Source organism: Xyrauchen texanus, chromosome 36 (assembly GCF_025860055.1).
Source record: "Xyrauchen texanus isolate HMW12.3.18 chromosome 36, RBS_HiC_50CHRs, whole genome shotgun sequence".
Lineage (NCBI taxonomy): Eukaryota > Metazoa > Chordata > Actinopteri > Cypriniformes > Catostomidae > Xyrauchen > Xyrauchen texanus.
In genome coordinates, this window is record NC_068311.1 from 21715978 (window position 1) to 21736847 (window position 20870).

The 20870-nt window shown below is 41.7% G+C and overlaps 1 protein-coding gene across 8 annotated transcripts in view; it reads left to right on the forward strand.

The window, feature by feature from the left end:
- ncam1b (neural cell adhesion molecule 1b) overlaps nt 1-20870 on the forward strand; it is a 160838-nt gene that overhangs the window by 68327 nt on the left and 71641 nt on the right. For 5 of the 8 annotated variants that reach the window (XM_052107176.1, XM_052107177.1, XM_052107182.1 and 2 more), the window contains exons 2-8: nt 3836-3910; nt 6598-6807; nt 7001-7144; nt 7656-7793; nt 13266-13383; nt 17457-17617; nt 18437-18579. In XM_052107176.1, coding sequence (XP_051963136.1) covers nt 3836-3910; nt 6598-6807; nt 7001-7144; nt 7656-7793; nt 13266-13383; nt 17457-17617; nt 18437-18579 — 989 coding nt within the window. Of the gene's footprint in view, nt 1-3835; nt 3911-6597; nt 6808-7000; nt 7145-7655; nt 7794-13265; nt 13384-17456; nt 17618-18436; nt 18580-18782; nt 18807-20870 lie in introns of all 8 variants that reach the window. The other 3 variants (XM_052107175.1, XM_052107178.1, XM_052107179.1) reach the window with 1 other exon arrangement.

Consider the following 20870-nt stretch of genomic DNA (forward strand, 5'->3'; position numbering starts at 1 on the left):
TAGTGAGGTGCAGAAAACGGCCAGCTGAGATTACTCCCGACACGTGGGCAGAGACGAGGTCTCCTCCACGGAAGACCAATTGGCACGTAGCGAAACTGGAAGGCAACCACACACCTAACACATGGGCAAACAACAGATACATGAGACAGGACCATCTAGGCAGAGAGAGTGAGATAAATTACTAAAAAGATACTGAGAACACGAAGAGCTTAAATAGAGAGTGATTTAGAGGAGAACAGGTGTTGCTTGGCACGCTAATCAGTGGCATGATCAGCTTTCTTCAGGAACAGTCAATGTTCCCATAGAAACACCGATCATGTATGCCGGCCATGCCTGCAAGAAGCGATGGAGACAAAATGACAAAACAAACAAAACAATCTGGCAAACTCACCAGAGCCGTGATAGGCAGATTTTAAATGCTTATATTTTCTGAAAATTAATTTGGTCAATGTTTAAAAGTACACTAGCAAATAGATGACCTTAAAGCTAATAGATAGACTAAAAGCAGCAAAACTTTTATTTCGATTTTATGGTATCTTTAAAAGAATATTCCAGGTTCAATACAAGTTAAGCTCAATCCACAGATTGCTTTTGCATAACGCGATTGGCACAAAAATGTATTTAGACTTCTCATTTTCTATTAAAAAAAGCAAAAATCTGGGTTACAGTGGGGCACTTACAATGGAAGTAAATGGGACCAATCTGTAAACATTAAAATACTCAATGTTTCAAAAGTTTAGCCCCAAGATGTAAACAATATGTGCGATAACATCATTTTTTTTTCACATTTTACAGCTTCATTGCAATGACGATGTAACGCTGTAAACCCTAATACAACCCTAAAATATTACGATTCAGTCAACTTTACAACTCAAATAATACATGAGTTTTAAAAGAAGAATAAATGCAAATGCTTGAATAAAATTATTATCTTTTAATGTCTGCCTCATTTGAATGCTGCCCCAAATTGGCCACATTCACATCAATTGTAAGTGCCTCACTGTAATTTAATTATTTATTTATTTTAAGAAAAGGAGAGACAAGTCGAAATTAGATCGTTCTTGGGAGTTAGCAATCAATATCATGATCTTTCAAATGAAGATTACGATGCATCTGAAAATTGCTGTTTTTACCCAGCCCTAATAGCAAAAGTATGAAACTATATGGAATGAATACAACAACAGAATAGCTGCATCATTCTAACCATTATTAAAAACACGAGTGGTACCGTGATACTTGAGCTGGTATCGTACTGTAAGATGTTATGAAGGTATCGTGACAAACTTGATGCCTGTTTCACATCATACTTGTGAGCAGCGTGTAAGCAAAGCATAATTTTTCCGCCGCCCACGTTAACAGGTTAGTGCATTCACACCGTAAGCTTCAGCAGCACATCAGGGTGTAGCTTGAGCACCGTGTGATTTGCAGTGCAGGGTTTTGGCTTACATTTTAAAAGGATTCATTAACAATGGAAAAAGCAAGTAGCTTCTAGGTGCACATGGTGAGTTCAAATGTTTTTCTTCATAAGTACGTCTTTATTCTTATGAAGAAAGTATTCAGCATTTAAACGTTTTAGCTGTTATGTATTTGAACAAAGAGATATCGCTATTCAGTGGTTTTAAACATGGATTTCTGTCTATAAGGCTGACTGATCGATCCAAACAGAGTTATAGCATCCTGTGTTTTGCACAACAACATTCATAGGCACGTCAACCTTCCCCCTCATGAACAAATGTAGTTTCTTCACTGAATGATGATGTTTGTAAGGATCAGAGTTTTATATGTATCTTGCCACTAAATGAAAGATTTCTACAAGACAAAATTAGGTTACATAAGCATGCCGTAAATAAGATTTCATGATGATTAAGTTTGTAATCAATCGCCCAATCCTGATAACCATTTTTATAAGTTATGATCTTAGGAAATACTCAACGTAGTTACATAGAAATCACTTTATTTTCAGTATAGACCCATGGCTGTAGTGCTGTAAAGAACTCTTCCCATGTGAAAGCCCTGGCGAGTCTGCAGCTGTAGTTATGATGTAGTTGCTTTAGATTCGGACATGCCTTGCTCAAGCTTGCAATGTGAAATTGGCGTAATACACACACAGTCTTTTTTGACTGGGAAGATTTTGGTTCTGAAAGTTACAGTATGTTGTATCTATTATCTCAAAAGATCAAGGAAAATTCTAGTTCTTATCAAATGACTCATTTGAATATTTTCTCTCAATAAAGTGGCCCTGGTTCTTCTGTGTCACTGCAGATGTCAGATCTGTCTTTAGTTGAACAAAACAGTTCACTGTTAGCCGCTCTTGTAATTCTTCAGATCAAATTAAAGCAGTGACCTCAGAGATTAGAGCTCTGTGGCTAATATGCACACTCCACTGGTGTCACAATACATCTTCTGGCATGCCCTGCTAATGAGTAGCTAATAAATTAAAAGAATCCTGTCCTCAGTAGGACAGCTGTCTTTTTGTGTCATTCCCTTCATTTGCCTTCAAGGAATAGTTCACCCAGAAATGAAAGTTCTGTCATCATCTGCTACTTGCCCTCATGCCGTCCCAAACCTGAATTACTTTGTTTTCCCATAGAACACAAAAGTAGATATTTAACAGAATGTAAAAGTCATATATGATTGGAATGAAGGTCATGAAGGTGAGTGTAAAACAGTTAATCGATGGGCAAGGAGGAGGCGAGAACCGGCTTGACAATATAAATCATAGTTTAATGGAAAACTTAAAAGACAACACAAACACACATGACGGACATGTCCGCTAACGAGCTCTCTCTCCCGCACGGCCCTCTGCAGTCAGCCTTTAAACCTCACGGAGGCATAATTAGCCTAATATGGGACCGGGTGTGTAGGATCACGACCCGGCCCCGCCCTCCGCCCTGCCACAGTGAGTAAACGATGATATAATTTTATTTTTGGGTGGACTATCCCTTTAAAATGTTAACAGATTTGTTAAATTAACAAATTACATTTATTCTCTTTTCCAAATAATGTTTGATAAGACTATAAATGTGGGAAGACACATGCAATGTTTGGTCTGTCCGCTAAGAGCATAAAACATCCAGTAGTATTGATTGAATATGCTGATTTAATTGAGGTTTACTCTCACCCTCGTTTGACCATTAATTAAGTTACCAAAAGACAAAAGGCCACCATCTGTGCACTGATCAATTTTTTCTTTAGTCTGCTCGCTTTGTCTTTACTCATTTCCCTAACATCTCCTTTGTATCGACCTGTTTTGCTGTGGCCACTCTTAGTGTTCCTGAAGAAAATAGTTTGATGTACTGTATCATTTTTAAAACCAAACAGCCTGTTTGGCCTAGTTTAAAATTTGTTTAAAAAGGGGTATTAAAATACTTTTCTTAGCAATAATTTTCAGCATTATGAGATGCATTTCTGACTTTGTGCTGAATGCACAGTGATGCCGCACGTCAGATTTTGTGGCAATAACACAATAAATGATCCAGAATAACTCTTATGTAGTTGAATTGGTTGGTCTGACAATGAGCTTGTTAGCTTTACTGTCTGTTGTCACCTCTCATTTAGTCAGATCAAGATGACACGATGTTGTTTATCAGAAGAGCCCATGACAGAGAGGTTTCTATAGTTACTTGTGCGGCTGTAAAAGTGGAGAGATCAGCTGCTTGTGTGGAATTAATGAAAAGTGCTCTCAGAGGCTTTCTGTGCTGTTGAAATATGCATGTGGAAAAGTACAGTTTAAAAAGTTTCTGTTGTGAACTGTGGATTTTCGAACTTGCTCTATTACAGGGATATTATTTGATGTTTCTTTATCTTTATACTTTTCTTTCACTTTTCTTTTCAGTTTCTCTGGAAGTCGAAATCACACCTGCCCAGAGCGAGATCAGTGTTGGCGAGTCTCGGTTCTTCTTTTGTGAAGGTAAGTTTTGACCAGACACACAATGGTCTTCATTACAGTTCTTAAAGGGAAGCACTGGATTGATATTTTTCTTGCTTCTTTCCTTTTCTTCTTCAAACACTTTTCTTCAATTAACTCTACTCCAACTGACTCCATCTAAACTTTTTGATGATTTGAACCTTTGTTGTGCTATGCATTCTTGTTTTTTTGCTAACTTTATACAGCACATCTTACAAAATGTTACATTAAAGTCTGAAAATCTTGTACTGATAAAATCATCTGATTCAAAATCTGATGACACTGATAAAGCCTAACCAGCCACTTTTCCAATATCGGGCCAGTGCGAGCCAGGGCTATCAACTGGTAAGCTGAGGCTAATAACCTCGGACCTCGAGTCGCAAGACCAAAATCAATCAGCATTCCAACAATCAGGCCAATAGTCGTGCAGCATTGCTCTAAGACCTGCCCTTAATATAATGCCCTGGTGCCAACGTCACACACCCCACCCATTTCACAAGCAAGAGTGAAACTCGAGTTGAGGTATACTCTGGAGACTAGCTAGCCCTCAAAATTAACACAGATTTTTAATGTGTATGCCATTTTTTTTTTCCTGAACCTGTACCATTGTGCACTGGATACACAACTTGGCCAGTTCGGCGACAATAAACTTCACGTCTTTGTTTGGCAGATGCCACATCAATCTGACATTGCATATTTTCATCAGCTTAAATATTCAAAAGAGCCCTATTTCATCTACTGACCAGTACTGATGATTTTCCATTCTCCGTTGATCTGTTGAGGTAAGCTGGTAGCTAGATATGAAAAATTGAGGAGTGAGTATCTTGATACTGAAACCTCTGACCTGACTCAGTGAAACTCTGCCTTTGAGACTGACCGCCTCGATCCCCAGTTGGCCTTCTTTGGCCCAAGGTTAATCAGCGGGTTAAAGGTCATTGGCCGTAGGCCCCGAGGAAGCTATGAGAAGGCACGATGAAGCACCAGAAGTGACAGTGGGAACACAACTGGCCCTGGCATGCACTAGCATGCCCTCATTTGGCCTGCCAGTGGAAACGTAGTTATTGTAATTCTTGCATACTGAATTGTAATTGGTCTTTTTTTTTTCCCTTCATCTGTTTATCCATCTGCACATTACTATCAGTCTGTCTTTCTTTCCCTTTCTCTTTCATTGCAACAAAATATTTAATGGATTAGTTCATACAAAACTGAAAATGTTGTCATCATTTACTCATGCTCAAAATATAAATATAAATAACAACTAAGATTTAGAGAATAATATTGTTATAATTTTCGAAAAATCTTAATATTAAGAGAACAAAGTCGTAGCATTATTAGTTTACAGTAGTAATGTTTTTAGGAAAAAATCATAATGTTACAACAATTAAGTCAAAATTATACAATTAAAGATGCCTTTTCTTGTAATGTTGTGATTTTGAATAATATAAATATATTACCCCCTAATCTCATAATTTTATGATTTAGTAACATTATGACTTTATTTTCAAAACGTTGCTTTAATCCCATAATTCTTCTTACAAATTTATTCTGATAATATTACAATTTAAATCTTGTATTGCTATGACTTACATAGTATAATTTTACAAATGTATTCTCATGACTTTAATCTCGTAATGTTATGAATTTATTATCGTAAAAGGCCTATTATTAGATTATTCTCAAAATACTATGACTTTATTTAAAACCTTTTTGTAGCTTAGCAGTATAAATAACCATCCAGTTTTATATGGAAACTGACATTCTGCCTGAGATCTATTTAGTTTTATGGATGAAAGAAATGAATACTGTGTTAAAATGATAAAGGGGTGAGTAAATGTTAACAAACTTTTCAATTTTGGGTAATCTTTAAGGCGTGTGCTTCAGGGAAGGCAAATTTAGTTCAGAGCACTGTTCACTTGTTGATCACTGGATGTTGCTGAAATAGTTAATTACTGTTCAAAGCTTTCCATCCCCTGTTCATGAATCTTCCCAACCTGTATGACTTTTTTATTCCATAGAACACAAATGTAGATACAGTATTTTATTTTTATGATGCCTAGTTCTAAAGGGTCAAACAGAAGTATATCTAGTTCTCCATGTTGTTGTGGCTTACAAAAGCAATAATGTTCTAATCTAGATGATTCAAACTATTTACTGAAATATTACACAAGTGTAAATTTAAATTTTAATGTGGCTGATGGTTTTGATGTCAGTAAATATCACTGAGGACCTAGTAAATGAGACCCAGTGGATCAGACTTAAGATAGAAATATGTTAAACCTTTGTGTCCATGTATCTTACTTTGGAAAACAGTTTCCTGGTTACACTCTCCTGGGCTTCATTTTAAGACTCAAAGACATGGAATAGCGGCTCTGGTAATTGCCCTCAACACTGAGACTTCACCAGTGCTTTTTCCTATGGTCCAGTGATTTGAGTAATAGAGTAGTAACCAGAGAATCAGTTGAAGTTATAGGTGGTACCTACTGACAGCTTTTGTGCCGGTGACACCTAATCCCAATTGATTTAAGCAAATAATTCAATTGCTAAAGGCCTAATTTGCTTGTGACCGATGCATTTCTGCTATGTGGATGTTCCACTAGCTTAAGTTTTAACGGAACAATTTATATTATAAAATATTGAATACACAAAACGGTCCATGAATGGTGATGTGTCTATTTTGTGTTGGGCCATAGTCATCGGTGGGGTGAAGGAAATTAACTGGTTCTCTCCGAGAGGGGAGAAAATTGAGCCCGGCAGACAGGACGTCAACGTGATTCGTAACGACGAGACGTCCTCCACTCTCACAATCTACAATGCAAAGGTTGATCACGCCGGCACATATAAATGTTTAGCCAGCAGCGGGGATCAGGAGGCTGAAGCCACTGTCAATCTGAAAATATACCGTAAGATGCCTGTTTACAACAAATATTTTAACATGGAATTAAAAAATTAACAAAAATGGTTCAGTTATATGGATTTTTCTTCTGTTGGCCTGTTTTCTGTCAGGCTAGTAGTTATAAGATATATACCAAATCAAACTTTGCATAATTAATTATGATGAGTTTTTTTCTGTACAACTGCTGATATTTCTTCCAGAAAAAATCACCTTCACAAATGTCCCGTCACCTCAAGAGTTCACTGAAGGGGACACTGCCAATATAGTGTGTGATGTCTTTAGCTCCCCTCCACCAACTGTCCTCTGGAAATTCAAAGGTGCAAAGATCCAGTTTGAAAAAGATGGTAAGAAAAATGTATTATCTACTGTTACGTAATAAATAATTAGTGGTGCTTGCATAGGCTATAAACCACCCACTACACTTTGGCAATTCCCTAGCAACAACCCAGAACAGCCTAGCAACCACATATCAGTACGCTATATAAACAACCCAGAACACCTTGGCAATACCCTAGCTACCACCCAGAAACACCCTAGCAATAACATACCAGCATTCTATTAACCATCCAGAACAAGTGCAGAAAGCCTTGCCAACCACCCACAACACCCTAGTGTTGTGGCAGTTTTGTACAGGCACTACTCCCCTTTGCTTCAGAAAATGTTAATGAATTGAGAAGGTCATTATTGCAGCCTAATGCTTCTTTCTCAGAAATGTTGCTCTTAAATTATTCTATGTGAAAATAGGTGGGGAAAAAGTGTTGAGATTGATATATTCCCATATGATTGATGTCATTTTTGTACTTCATTAATCAGACATCTCATCACAAAAAAAATTATTCACCTTGATCTGTGCAGTCCGTTTCAGGGCTTTGAATAACAACCATCTCCAAATCCGAGGGATCAGGAAGACTGATGAGGGCCTGTACACTTGCGAGGGTCGCATTAAAGCACGAGGGGAAGTCGACTTTCGCAAAATTAAAGTCGTTGTTAATGGTGAGCTCTTATTCTCCTTTACGCTCTAGTTTTGAGTAGTATGGTGTTGCCTCCAGGCAAAATTTTGCTCGCTGTAACAAAATAAAAAACCCAGTTCATGAGATCTTTCTTCATTAAGAGGAGAGTACTAACTAAATTAAATGCAAAAGATTCACTGGCAACCAATTTAGTTCCTCTTTCAGCAGGTGTGCACATGTCTTGCAATTTGTGCACATGTGCTCTTGTGAAAGATGAAAATTTTAAAGCGATAGTTCATCCAAAAATGATAATGTCATTATTTACTCACTCTCATGTTGTTCCAAACCCTTGTGACTTTCTTTCTTCCTTTGAACACAAAAAGAGATAGGCAGAATGTAAACCTCATTTTTGGTGAATGGTGACTTGCGGAAAAAGTCAGTTTTACGGGTTTGGAACAACATGAAGGTGAACAAATGTTGACAGAATTTATGTTTTTGAATAAACTATACATTTAACAAATGTTATTGTCTAAAAAAATGGATCCCTGTATATTGAAACGTGAAGATGCAATATTAATGTGTGTGTATGCATGCGTGCGTGCGTGCGTGTGTGCGTGTGTGTGTGTGTGTGTTAGAAAATAATGAAAATGTGCATGTTGCCCTGAGGCAAAGTTGAACCATAATGTACCAAATGCCTGATATTTTTGTATTATAGCCATCTTTTCTTTTTCTTTATATACATTTCATTTATTGTTATATTGTAATTATTTTACATTTACATATGTAGATAATTATATTAGTATTCTTATGAAGGAAGTGTAAAGCCTCCTTATTTCTGGAATGTGCTGATTTATTATTGCAGTTGCAATGGTACAATTTTGCCTGAGGGCAGCATGTAAATATAAAACTTGTTTTCTGATTAAATGTAAGATTTATAATGCATTAAAAATAGATAGCCTACATGTCTTTGTTTCTGTGCACATTGGAAGAGCAAATAAATGTTTTACACATTCTTTATATATATATATACTTTGTATACTGAATATATACTAAATATATATATTTATATAGATTATGTTTAAGTATTCCATTTTAGGTATCCCAAAAAAAACTGTACAAACAGTTCCCCTTCTGTCACTCACTCGACGTTGTGTCGAATGAAGTGACACAAGGGGTCTTCCTGGGATGCCAAACATACCTCTGAAACTGAGAAAAGGCCAATATCAAGTTGGCAGACATAATTTGCATGCCCTCCCCGGACATACGGGTATAATGGCAAGCGGGGCAGCGAGTGCCAGTCAGAATTTTTTCTTCGGAGCCGAATGGTTGTGCAACAGCAAGCTGAGTTCACACTGTTTCACTCACCTCTACTGGCGATAAGCACTGCTGTTGGATCTACGGCGCGTTTCCAGCTGGCGTTCTCTCTCACTGCACACTGTGCAGTCTACGCCCTTGGGCGCTTCGACAGTGCTTTCATTGCCTGAAAGAGTGTTTCTCCTCCTAAAAAGAGTTTATTTCCTCTAAAAGAGTTTGAGTTCCCACTCATTAAAGAGCAATACACAGCAGGCCGCATCTTTTTTGTGTAGTTACTAGATGCTGTTGATTTCTCTCCAGGTCATACGTGCCTCACGTGCCTGGGCTGCGATCACACGCAGGCAGCGTTTTATGAATTGTTCATGTTCTCAGTGTGAGAACATAACCATGACAACATTGCAGTCGCGGCTTTCTTTTCTCACGAGAGAAAGCCACTTCAGCTGCCCCCACATCTTTCCTTCTTCCCACGGGTTTGAGGAAAACCCGGCTGGCGATGAAGGCGATTTGGGGATAACGACAGGCTCTGTTTCGTCGGGTAAATCCCCACGAACCACCTCCCCTTGCCTCTGCTCGTCCGTTCTCACTACCCTGGATGGCGGGTGGCCCATGGGTACACGGAGGTCCCCCAGGTGGACAGAGTGGTTGCGATCCACTTGTGTCCAGAGAACGCCGCCACCTGGCGGGACCGCCCGGTACTCCCCTCCAGAACCTGTACAATGACGTCATCACTGACCTCGGAAGGCTACAGCGTCACCGGACAGGCCGCCTCCGCCCTGCATGCCATGGCTCTCCTACAAGTTCACCAAGCCAAGTTCAAGGCACTCAAAGATCTGCACCTGGGTAGTTCCTACCCCGACGTGCTTCAGGAACTGAGCTCTGCCACCGACCTCGCTCTCAGAGCCACGAAGGTCACAGCGCAGGCACTCGGGCGGGCGATGGCCACCCTCGTGGTCCAGGAGCGTCATCTCTGGCTGAACATGGTTGAGATGCGCGACATTGACAAGGCACGCTTTCTCAACGCCCCCGTCTCCCAGCTTGGCCTCTTCGCCCAGCAGTTTTTGGCGGTGAAGAAGCAGATGGCACATCTTCCCATGGCGCCGCCAAACCAGCGCGCCCCACTTGCTCGCCGAGTGCGTCCCCCTGCGGCTAAACAACAGGTAGCTCGGCCTCAACCCGGGCCCAGCTCTCAGCCCCAGCGTCGAGCACCTCGCAGGCGGCATACGCGCCCTGTCTCCGGGACCCCTTCCAGGACCAGGAAAGCTCCGAAGCGCTCCTGAGACGGGAGACCCAGGCAGTCAGACGTTCGCTCCGGAGCTGGTACCAAGACCACTCCATCCCCCGGTGGACGGCCAGGAGGAGAATCCTTGTTTCATGTCTCCTTCGGGCTGCGGCACCCACATTCTCGATAAAGAGCAATTTCCTCACTCCCTGGGTCATCCAGCCGGTGCATGCCATTCTCATGGCACCCCGGCCCCAAAACTCTACAGTCCCGGCTCCCCGGATGCAGTTCCCTCGTCTCTAGCCCCACGACTGCTCAGCCCCGGCAGGCCAGCGCTGACGAGTTCAGAAGACACCTCTCTAGGACCTCTTCCTCAGTCTCTAACCCACCCCCTGCCGGGTGTGCGGAGCAAGGTAAGTGCTTTGAGTCTTTTCTCAGCACCCAAGCCTCGGGACGCTCTTTTGCCTGCATTCGACAGCTAGATTTGTTCGCGGTGGAAGACCTGAAGGACATGTACTTCCACGTCTCCATTCTGCCTCGACACGACCATTCTTATGGTTTGCATTCGACGGCCAGGCGTATCAGTACAAGGCCCTCCCCTTCAGCCTGTCCCTGTCCCCTCACGTCTTCACAAAGATCACAGAGGAAGCTCTTGCCCTGCTAAGGGAAGTGGACATCCGCATACTCAACTACCTTGATGACTGGCTCATCCTGGCTCACTCTTGAGAGTTACTGTGCGCTCACAGGGACAAGGTGCTCAGGCACCTCAGCCGTCTAGGGCTTCTGGTCAACTGGGAAACGAGCAAGCTCGTCCCGGTTCAGAGCATCTCTTTTCTTGGCATGGAGTTAGACTCAGTCTCAATGACAACGCGTCTCACCAACAAGCGCGCTCAGTCAGTGATCAGGTGCCTTGCTCTCTTCGAGCCCGGCACAGCGGTTCCTCTAAAACAATTCCAGATGCTCTTGCATATGGCATCCTCAGCCATGGCCGCGCTGCTCGGGTTGATGCATATGAGACTGCTTCAGCACTGGCTACAGACTCGAGACCCGAGATGGGCATGGCGTCATGGCACCTACCGTGTGACAATCACCCCTTCTTGCCTTCAGACTTTCAACCCTTGGACAGACCTCAGCTTTCTGCAGACCAGAATCCCCTTGCAGCAGGTGTCCAGATATGTCGTGGTGACAACAGACACATCTTGACATGGTTGGGGCTCCGTGTGCAACGGGCATGCTGCCGCTGGCCTCTGGACAGGACTCCGGCAGCATTGGCACATCAACTGCCTAGAGTTATTGGCTGTATCTCTTTCCCTATTCAGGTTTCTCCCACTAATCCAGGGCAAGTACGTCTTGATCTGTTCAGACAGCACTGCAACAGTAGCGTACATAAATCGCCAAGGCGGCGTGTGCTCTCCTCATATGTCACATCTCGGCCGCCATCTCCTCTTTTGGAGTCAGCCGCAAGGTCTGCAGGTCGCTGCGCGCCACTCACATCCCTGGCAACCGCAACACGACAGCGGACGTGCTGTCGCAGGTTTCACCCAGCAGAGAGTGGAGGCTCCACCCCAGGTGGTCCAGCTGATATGGGACCAATTTGGCAATGCACAGATAGATCTCTTTGCCTCCCAAGGCAACTCCCACTGCCCGCTCTGGTACTCCTTGACAGGAGCTCCTCTCGGGACAGATGCACTGGCACACAGCTGGCCCCAGGGCCTGCGCAAGTATGCATTTCCCCCAGTGATCCTTCTTGCACCGGTGCTGTGCAAGATCAGGGAGGACGAGGAACAGGTCATCCTGGTGGTCCCTTACTGGCCTGCCCGGGCCTGGTTCTCGGATCTTACAATCCTCGCGACAGCACCTCCCTGGAAAATTCGGGGGACGGGGGACCCTCTGACACCCGCACCCAGACCTCTGGAACCTCCATGTCTGGCCTCTTGACGGGATACGGAAGATCTAGTGGATCTATCAATTAAGCCAGAGCTCCCTCCACCAGGCAACTTTACACCCTAAAGTTGCGCTTGTTCGCGAATTGATGTTCTTCTTGAGCCTAAGACCCGCAGTGGTGTGCATTTAGGTCAGAGCATTCATTCCTGCAGGAGAGGCTGGAGGGGAGGCTGTCCCCCTCCACCTTGGAGGTCTATGTAACTGCTATCGCAGCCCACCACGACGCAGTAGATGGCAAGTCCCTAGGTAAGCACAACTTGAACCCTCCCCGACCTAGCCTGATCCCCTCCTGGGATCTCTCTGTGGTCCTCTCAGTCCTTCAGAGACCCCCCCTTTGAGCCGCTTGATTCAGTTGAGCTTCAGGCCCTCTACCTGAAGTCGGCCCTCCTGATCGTGTTAGCCTCCATCAAGAGGGTTGGGGACCTGCATGCGTTCTCTGTCAGCGACACGTGCCTGGAGTTCGGTCCGGCACATTCTCACGTTATCCTTAGTTCCCTTTTCAGGCAAACTCCCCGTGATGTATTTCCCTTGGGCAGCCCCGCTGCCCCAGTCGCCGTGCTTGTAGAGTCCCCTCTCATTAGGCTGGACCTACCACCACGCCATTTCCCACATACGGCTTCACAACCCTCGTGGTGTGTTTGCCACATTTTACCTCCCTAGACACTCTAGACTGGGCAGGATGTGGCCTCCGCAGGGTCTTTTCCCCCTGAAGAATAGGACCGGGAAAGAAAAATCCTGACTGGCACTCGCTTCTCTTTATACCCGTGTGTCTGGGGCAGGGCATGCAAATTCTGTCTGCCAACTTGATACTGGCCATTTCTCAGGTTCAGAGGTACGTTTGGCATCCCAGGAAGACCCCTTGTGTCACTTCATTCAAAACAATGTCTCGTTCCCTCCCTCGGGGAATGGAGGTTACAACAGTAACCTTGACGTTTTTACTCAATGGTACCATAATGCATACCATAGACGGTTAAGGTGTGTGTGCTTTTCTCTGGTGGTCTCCACATATCAAATGTGCAATTTTCCTTTTCCTCTAAGTCATTCCCACTATTAGAATCCGTCAAGTGGAAACAAATGCAACAGCTGACATGGGCTACTCAGCCATGCTGGCCTGTGATGCTGACGGATTTCCTGAGCCGATGGTGACCTGGATGAAGTAAGATCACAATCTCCTTCTCCTTTCTAATAGAAACAAACAAAAACAAAAAACACATTTCCACACCACCTCTAATTAAAGCTTGTGTGTATTTGGATTAGGGGTTCAAAGCCAGGTGAAAATCCTTTAAATAAATGAAGAACTTTTGTGGATGACATAGTAGCAAAAATGAACCATTAGTACTTTTAAAGCTGGAGTGTCTCCTATGCTGCCCTCATGTACTCAGCAGGAGTGCATACAGTTCTTTCTCGTTTTCTGCTCTCAGAGGAGAGCATGTAAGACACAAATCCCCAGAGACATTATAAGGAACGGAGCCAGACTGCTCTCAAAATAGGAGAAATAGTAACTGTAAATACAGTATATCAGTTGGAGGTCCACATGACAGTTAAAAAAGCCAACTGCCTTTTTGTTAGAGGCATCACAATGCTCAATATTGTGGATTTGGAATGGATTACCCACCCTACAGTTAAAAGAGCCAATAAATTTTTTGATAGAGGCAGCATAACGCTCAGTATGGTGACTTTATTAATGTATGTCCAGGGGGTAGGCAATACACCGGTAGACATGATAAACTGGTAGAAATTTGCCAACCGGTATACATTTTGGATTATCATCACGGTAACACAAAATTGCCACACATTGCATTACACACACTGTCGGATAAATGGAGGAAGGCAGAGGGACTGCTCGTTCCTCAAATTCATTTGAATGAGAAGATAAGAGGAGATTATGAAGGAAAAAGTGCATCTTGTGGGGTGTGGAATTGGTTTGGCTTTAGAAAACGTGACACAGAGCAGAAAACAGTGATTTGCAAGGTTTATACATTGTGTATGTTGATATATGTAATTGTCCTTGTGCACGTGTCTGTCAGTGGTCAGGGCTTCATGTGAGTGAAAACAGTTGCACTTGTCATTAGATGAAAAGCATGTCTAGAACGCAAGAAAACGTCACTGAATCCGCTTCTGAGGCCCGCAATTTTGCATGAGCAACAAAAACCAAATTTAATGAGATCCATCCCGCACTCCAAACATGCCTCCCATCCAAACACGCGCAGCTGTGTTTTGTGCGAGTGTTGCACATATGCGCAATCTGAAACACGCAGGTGCACGCGACTGTTGAAGGCATCCCATTCCCTTCATTTGTGCTCTAGTGAAAGAAAAAGTTCAGATTACACCCGTTACCCATTCTGGTTTCTCTCAGTGTCATGTGGGGTTTTAAAATGCACATCAAAACCCTTTATAAAATTCCATTTGAATGATGTTTGATATCAGGAAACAAACCATCCATACTGTATTTTCCTTCAGATATTTTATATTTTCTTTACAGATTACTAAAAACACTAAGAGCTTAGTTAAGTGTTTATTTATGGAAAATTTATTTATATGTTATTTTCTTAGTTGAATTGCTTTGAGAAGATGTTATGTTCTTGAGGAAAGTTAAATAATATTAATAATTATTATAATAATAAAAAGAAGATTAGTGCACATCATCTGAAATGTGGCTTTTTATTTTTTTTATTTTAACAATGTTTGTCAACTTGCAAATAATTATATAAGTGTAAAGGGATCAATGGAAAGGAGAAGGCGAGAACCAGCTTTTCAACATAAATCATATTTTAATAATACACTAAAATAGAAGACAAACACACACATGATGGACATGTCCGTAAACGATCTCTGTCTCCCACACGATCCTCTGCAGTCGACCTTTATCCCTCTCGGGAGGCTTGATTAGCCTTATACGGGACCGGGTGTGTAGGATCACGACCCGGCCCCGCCGTCCGCCCTGCCACATTCCTCCCTCGTTCTCTCAGGCTGGGGAGCCCCCAGCATGACGTACACCCCCCCCCTCTTTCCCTGGGGGAGGGCATGCCGTAAGCCCCATCTGCTGGCAGGTCATCCCCGTCTACCTGGACGAGGGAGGGGACAAGGAGAGGGAAACAGAAATTGTTATACTGGGGGGGTACTTCCTGTAACAGTGTAGTACCCCCCAAAAAAACACTGTAAAATTTAAAAGAGAGGGAAAAGGCAGTGAGAGAGAGAGAGGAGAGAGAGATGGAAAAAAAACCTTACTTGCCAGTTCTCCGATACACCGTAGCTTGTTCCTCGGCCAGTCCTCCACCCTCTATCGGACGACAGCCGCGCCTCTCCGGGTGGATCCGAGGCAGACCTCCAGCCCCTGGCGTACGGAACGCCCCGGCGCGTTCTCGGGAAACAGAAGGGGTCTCCCCCGCCCCTGGCAGCAGTCGGCAGTGAGACCCTCCCCGCTCGCGGTCGGCGGTCTTAAACCCTGCTGCGTTGTAGCGGCTGGTAGGGAACTCCTCCGCCCCTGGCAGCGGCCCTGACCGCTCCAGGCGGTCGCTTAGGAGCCCCTTCTCCCCTCACGGTCGGCGGCCATCGTCCTCTTTCAGGCGGCTGGGCTCCTCGTCCCCCGGCAGGTAATTTATAGAAATGTAATCTGGGACAATTATCATTCCAAATGAAGGACTATGCTATCAATTTGCTTGAAATAAGAGAGTGGAACATTTACAGGGAGAAATTCATTTTAATTGCATGAACCTTCCCAATCATAGATAAATGTAATAAAGCTCTCCTGCCCACATCACTCAAACTTTTTTATTAAGGGGTCAAAATTAACAAAATCACACAAATTTGCTGGGAATAAAATGCCCAAATTCTTAATGCCACTGGAAGATGCTCTGGACAGTATGCTGTCAAAGCCAAAGCTTCGGATTTAGATCAATTAACGTATCCCGAGAACTTAGAAAATAATTAATAATTCTGTGGAGGCAAGGCATAGATCTAGTGGGGTCGGTGAGTAATAATAAAATAGATAGTCGAGCAAAAGCTTATGCGCCATACCTCCCGCAACCACCCCTGGAAAATCATCTTCCTTTCTTATCGTGGCTGCTAATGGTTCCAGGGCAAGACATTAATGGGGAAAGAGTAAATTATTCAGAGAAAAATAATGTGAAATTAATCTGAAACGAATCATTTGTTTGTACCCTGACTACCGGTATAGGTGTCTATAAAGTAACTTAATCCATCCAATAAAAGTATTCCAAATGCTTAAAAGCCTATTACCTTCTATAGCGACATCACAATGCTCAATATGGCGACTGTAGTAATGGAAGCCCCGCATTACAGTTGAAAGATACAATCACCTGTTTAGTAGAGGCATCACAATGCTCAATATGGTGACTGTAGAAATGGATATCCTGCCTTAAATTTAAAAGAGCCAATCACCTTTTTGATAGAGGCATCACAACATTCAATTTGGTAGCTGTAGAAATTGAAGTCCTGAAAAAAAAGAGGCTTTTTTAATCGTTTTTGATTATTATTATTATTGTTGCAGGATTTGAGCTAAAGTAGCAAAATTTACAAATTTGTTGTTTTCAGATTTTACTGCTGATCTGAAATATGTCATTGGAACATAACTTTCCCAACAGTTTTGGAGAATGAAGCTCCTATAGCTGTATTGCATGACAGGAAATAGCTGCATGAAATAATTCCCAATATGGCTTCAGATAGAACTGACTTGCCTTAAAGGTTCTTTTGTTTGGTTATAGTGAAGTGAATGGGGTGAAAGAGGTGTTTATTTGTCTCAAAATAAGTCAGGCCCTCTCCTCTGCCAAGAGTTGTGGTATATTTATTACCTGTTTGACCTTAAATCAAGAGGTGACCACCATGGTCAAGAATCCAATGATTTCAAGAATGTCCGCACAAAGACCACAAATAGATGGGCAAATAGAAGTAGAATGAAAGCAATGTAGCTGAGTGAGATTGGCTAACAGTATTTTCTGTTTCCTAATGTGTTTTTTCATCAGTAAAATCTCTTTAGATTTATGTTGAAAAGACTCTTTGAGAAGAAACATTTCCTTATTTGTGAACCACATTGCTGTATACGCATTTCACTCAATAGGCTTCACATTAAGTGATACAGGCTATACATATTTCCATCAATAAAATCTTAGTAGAAGAATATTGAAAACATCTTTTGATAAGAAACAGTTCCTTATTTGTTTGCCTCATTGCTGTATTGTTTCAATATGTTAGCATTTTATTTTCTCTCAGAAACAATCTTCAACTTGAGAGCGGGGATAAATACAACTTCAATGATGACGGCTCAGAGATGGCAGTACTAGATGTGACAAAGCTGGACGAGGGAGATTACACATGCATCGCTAAGAACAAAGCTGGAGAGAGCGAACAAGAACTTAGTCTTAAAGTCTTTGGTAAGAATTCATGCGAGATCTCAGAGGACATCCATAAAACCCAGAGAGCTCTGTGAAAGTCAGTGTTGAAGTTTAAACACAAAGAATAAAAAATATAGTTTTATTCTGTGGGGAACCAAATGAATAAATCACCCACAAATTAAAATGTAGTCATTATTTACTCACCTTCATGTTCCACACACATTTAACTTTCTTTATTTTGTGGAACACAAAAGGGGATGTTTTACATAATGTTCACACTTCTCTTTTATGGACGGTGAAAGTGAATAGAGACAGACGCTGTTAAGCTCAGAAAATGAAAAAAGTACTCTGGATGACTTGTGTGCTATATTCTATATTATGTCTTTTAAAGCCATTTAATAGTCTTTATTTGAGGAACATAGTGAAATTTAAGTCATCATTCAATGAAAATGATGCCCTCTTTCACAGCTCTCAAATCTCATTCACACTTGCGCATATTCAAACAGTTGACAAGACTCATGACAGCCAATGCCGTTTGGCGTCATTTATATTAAACCTGGCCTGATGCATCTTCACACGGCATGTTTTAATATCGTATATACGCAAATGCAAACAGAATGTTTAAGCTGCTGAGAATAATGATGTAAGCTTTTGAATGGCTTCAGAAGAGTTTGAATATAGAAAACTAGTCGTATGGACTATCTTTTTAATGCTTTTTCTTTCATTATTGTAGCCGTGTCAGTCTCCATTCACTTTCATTGCATGGAAAAGAGCAATGTGAATATCAAGCTTAACTTCTCCTTTTGTGTTCCACAAAATTTGAATTGTTGACTGAACTAACCTTTTATGTCCTCTCAGTGCAACCCAAAATCACATATTTGGAAAGCAAGACTACCACTGAAATGGATGAACAAGTCACGTTAACATGCGAGGCCACTGGAGACCCCACACCCACCATTACATGGAGCTTCGGTACCCGCCTTTTCACAGAGGGAGAACAGGTAACCCCGAACACACAGACAGCAATGTAGACAGTCTTCAAACTGGTTTCTTTCTGTTGAGTTAGAAGTGGGAACAGAAGCTAGAAGAGTTGCAATAAATTGATCATGGTCTTAGCCTAAAATCAGGCAGAAGCTAGCTAAATGGGCGAGTCATAATGGTGGACCTCTGGCTGTTTCATGCATACAATTCTCTTTGTCTGCAGGATCACCAAAAGAGGATTTATCAGGTATGAGATCAGAAGGGCAGGTATAGTAACATCGACGTCCAGGGAATGGACCGTTTAGATCTATCTACTTTTTAATCCTAGAAATGGTCGTGATGTTATCGACATCCTTTCGATGTCCATCGACGTTTGCAAATTGACTGCCTGCTGTTTCGAATACCTGAAGTTCTTAAAGTCGTTATACTATTTGCAAATGTTAAAAACTTGCATGGTGGTGAAATTGGTGAAATTGCAATGCTATTGCAACAGTTCCTGGCAGGAAAAGTGATGATGGACACTAGCTCTAAAAATGCCTTCCATTTGTTCTGTTCTAAAACCTAGTGAGCTGCCTGCTGCGGCAGCATATTAATGCATCATAGATGTGATCCCGAAAGCTGTTCCAAATGGTACATTAAGCACCTTAAAGGCAGACTACAGAGGATTTCTCATTTAATGTTTAGTTAGAAATTAACAAAATACCATTATTGTGCCAGTGGTTCTGTCTTTCATTCTTGCATGTTTGCATCATGTCTGTAAACAATTTAAAGAAGGGCCAGTGGCAAATATTATGCCTTCTTGCTCAGACGCATATTTCAGATACATGTCTTGAAGGACATTCTTCTTACTATCATTGACTGTAGGTGTAGATTGTCAGACAGATCCACTCTGATATGTTGATCACAGGCAACGCTGAGTTTACCTGAAATCATCAGATTCATCCATGCAAAAAGAGTAGTGGCATAGCACAACTGATGTAAAAAAAAATACAAAATAAAAAAAAAAGCCCAGGATTCTGTAGTGTACCATAGTGTAAAAGTAAATCCAAGATGGTGGAACTTATATTTCAGTCAATACTGTAACAAATCGTAAAAAATAGCTTTTTAAAAAAGGATTATTTTACCCAATATCTGTGTGTACTCTGTATTTTTATGCTTATCAGATTATTGTACCGTTAGCTTAGCACATGCTAAAGTCAAACTCAGCTGCAAGTTGTGTCTTCATTGTACGCTATTTGTTTGGCACTCATAGTAATTGCCTGTGTACAGTGTTCCAAATCAATCATATAAGGTTCCATGATGGTTAGAATGCTGTCTTTATAGGTAGTAGGCAGTGAGGATGCTCACTAGACTTCGGAACAGAGCTATTGTCTTCACCCGCTATCCGTGAGGTGATTACAAAATAATGTGTCTTGGAAGCCTGAAAAATAAGCTGGACGTTTTGGTTGTGCTGAGCCACCATCATCACAAGGTTCCTAAAGGAGAATGTTTTCGTTTTTTAAACCTTTTTTGGACCGCTTTGCCATTTCCAGTGTGTCTTTCTGTCGAGCTGTCACTGTCTTGCTCATCTCATCATGTGGGTGTTGGGTTGTCATGAATGCCAGCAGCTCTTTACTGGCCTGTGTTGATCACCATGTTTCATGGTTACAAAAATAATTAGCAGTTTACTTTGGCAGTGTAAGGTTTTATTTTTTTAGGATTAAGTATAGCCATTTCTTTCAACATGAAATCAGTATTAATTTAATAAAACATGTTCCTGGTCAGAGCCATAATCTTTCAATAAAATGTAATAATTCAATTTTAAATCGTTTTTTTTTGTTTGTTTGTTTGTTTGTTTTTTGGCTGATGTCACCTAGGCAGATAATGTTATCAATAGCTAAAGAGCAATTTAGGAATTGGTTTAGGCTTCAGGTAAGCTGGTTAATATGCTAAATGTTATGGCAGTAATAGTAAATAACAATAAATTTGAAAAAGAAGCTCTATCATAGGAACTTCAGCCTCCACATCTCAATCAAGCAAACTAATGCAAACTCTCATTCCGTTTAAATATGGAAGGCCCACTTTTCACGATTCAATAAATTCCCAATGGATAAAATCAAGTGTAAAATGTAGTCTCACTACATTTTTTTTTTTTGAGTTGCATATCCTTTTTCACTCTGAAATATGTCACATTATGAAAGTAATAGGGGTTGCAAAAGCGGTTTTTAATGTTGACTTTAAATCAGCTTGGTAAAAGGCAATCGACAGTTTGTGTTTCTAATAATCACACGTTAAAGGAAATTGCCGTAAAACTGCTTATTATTTTTTAATG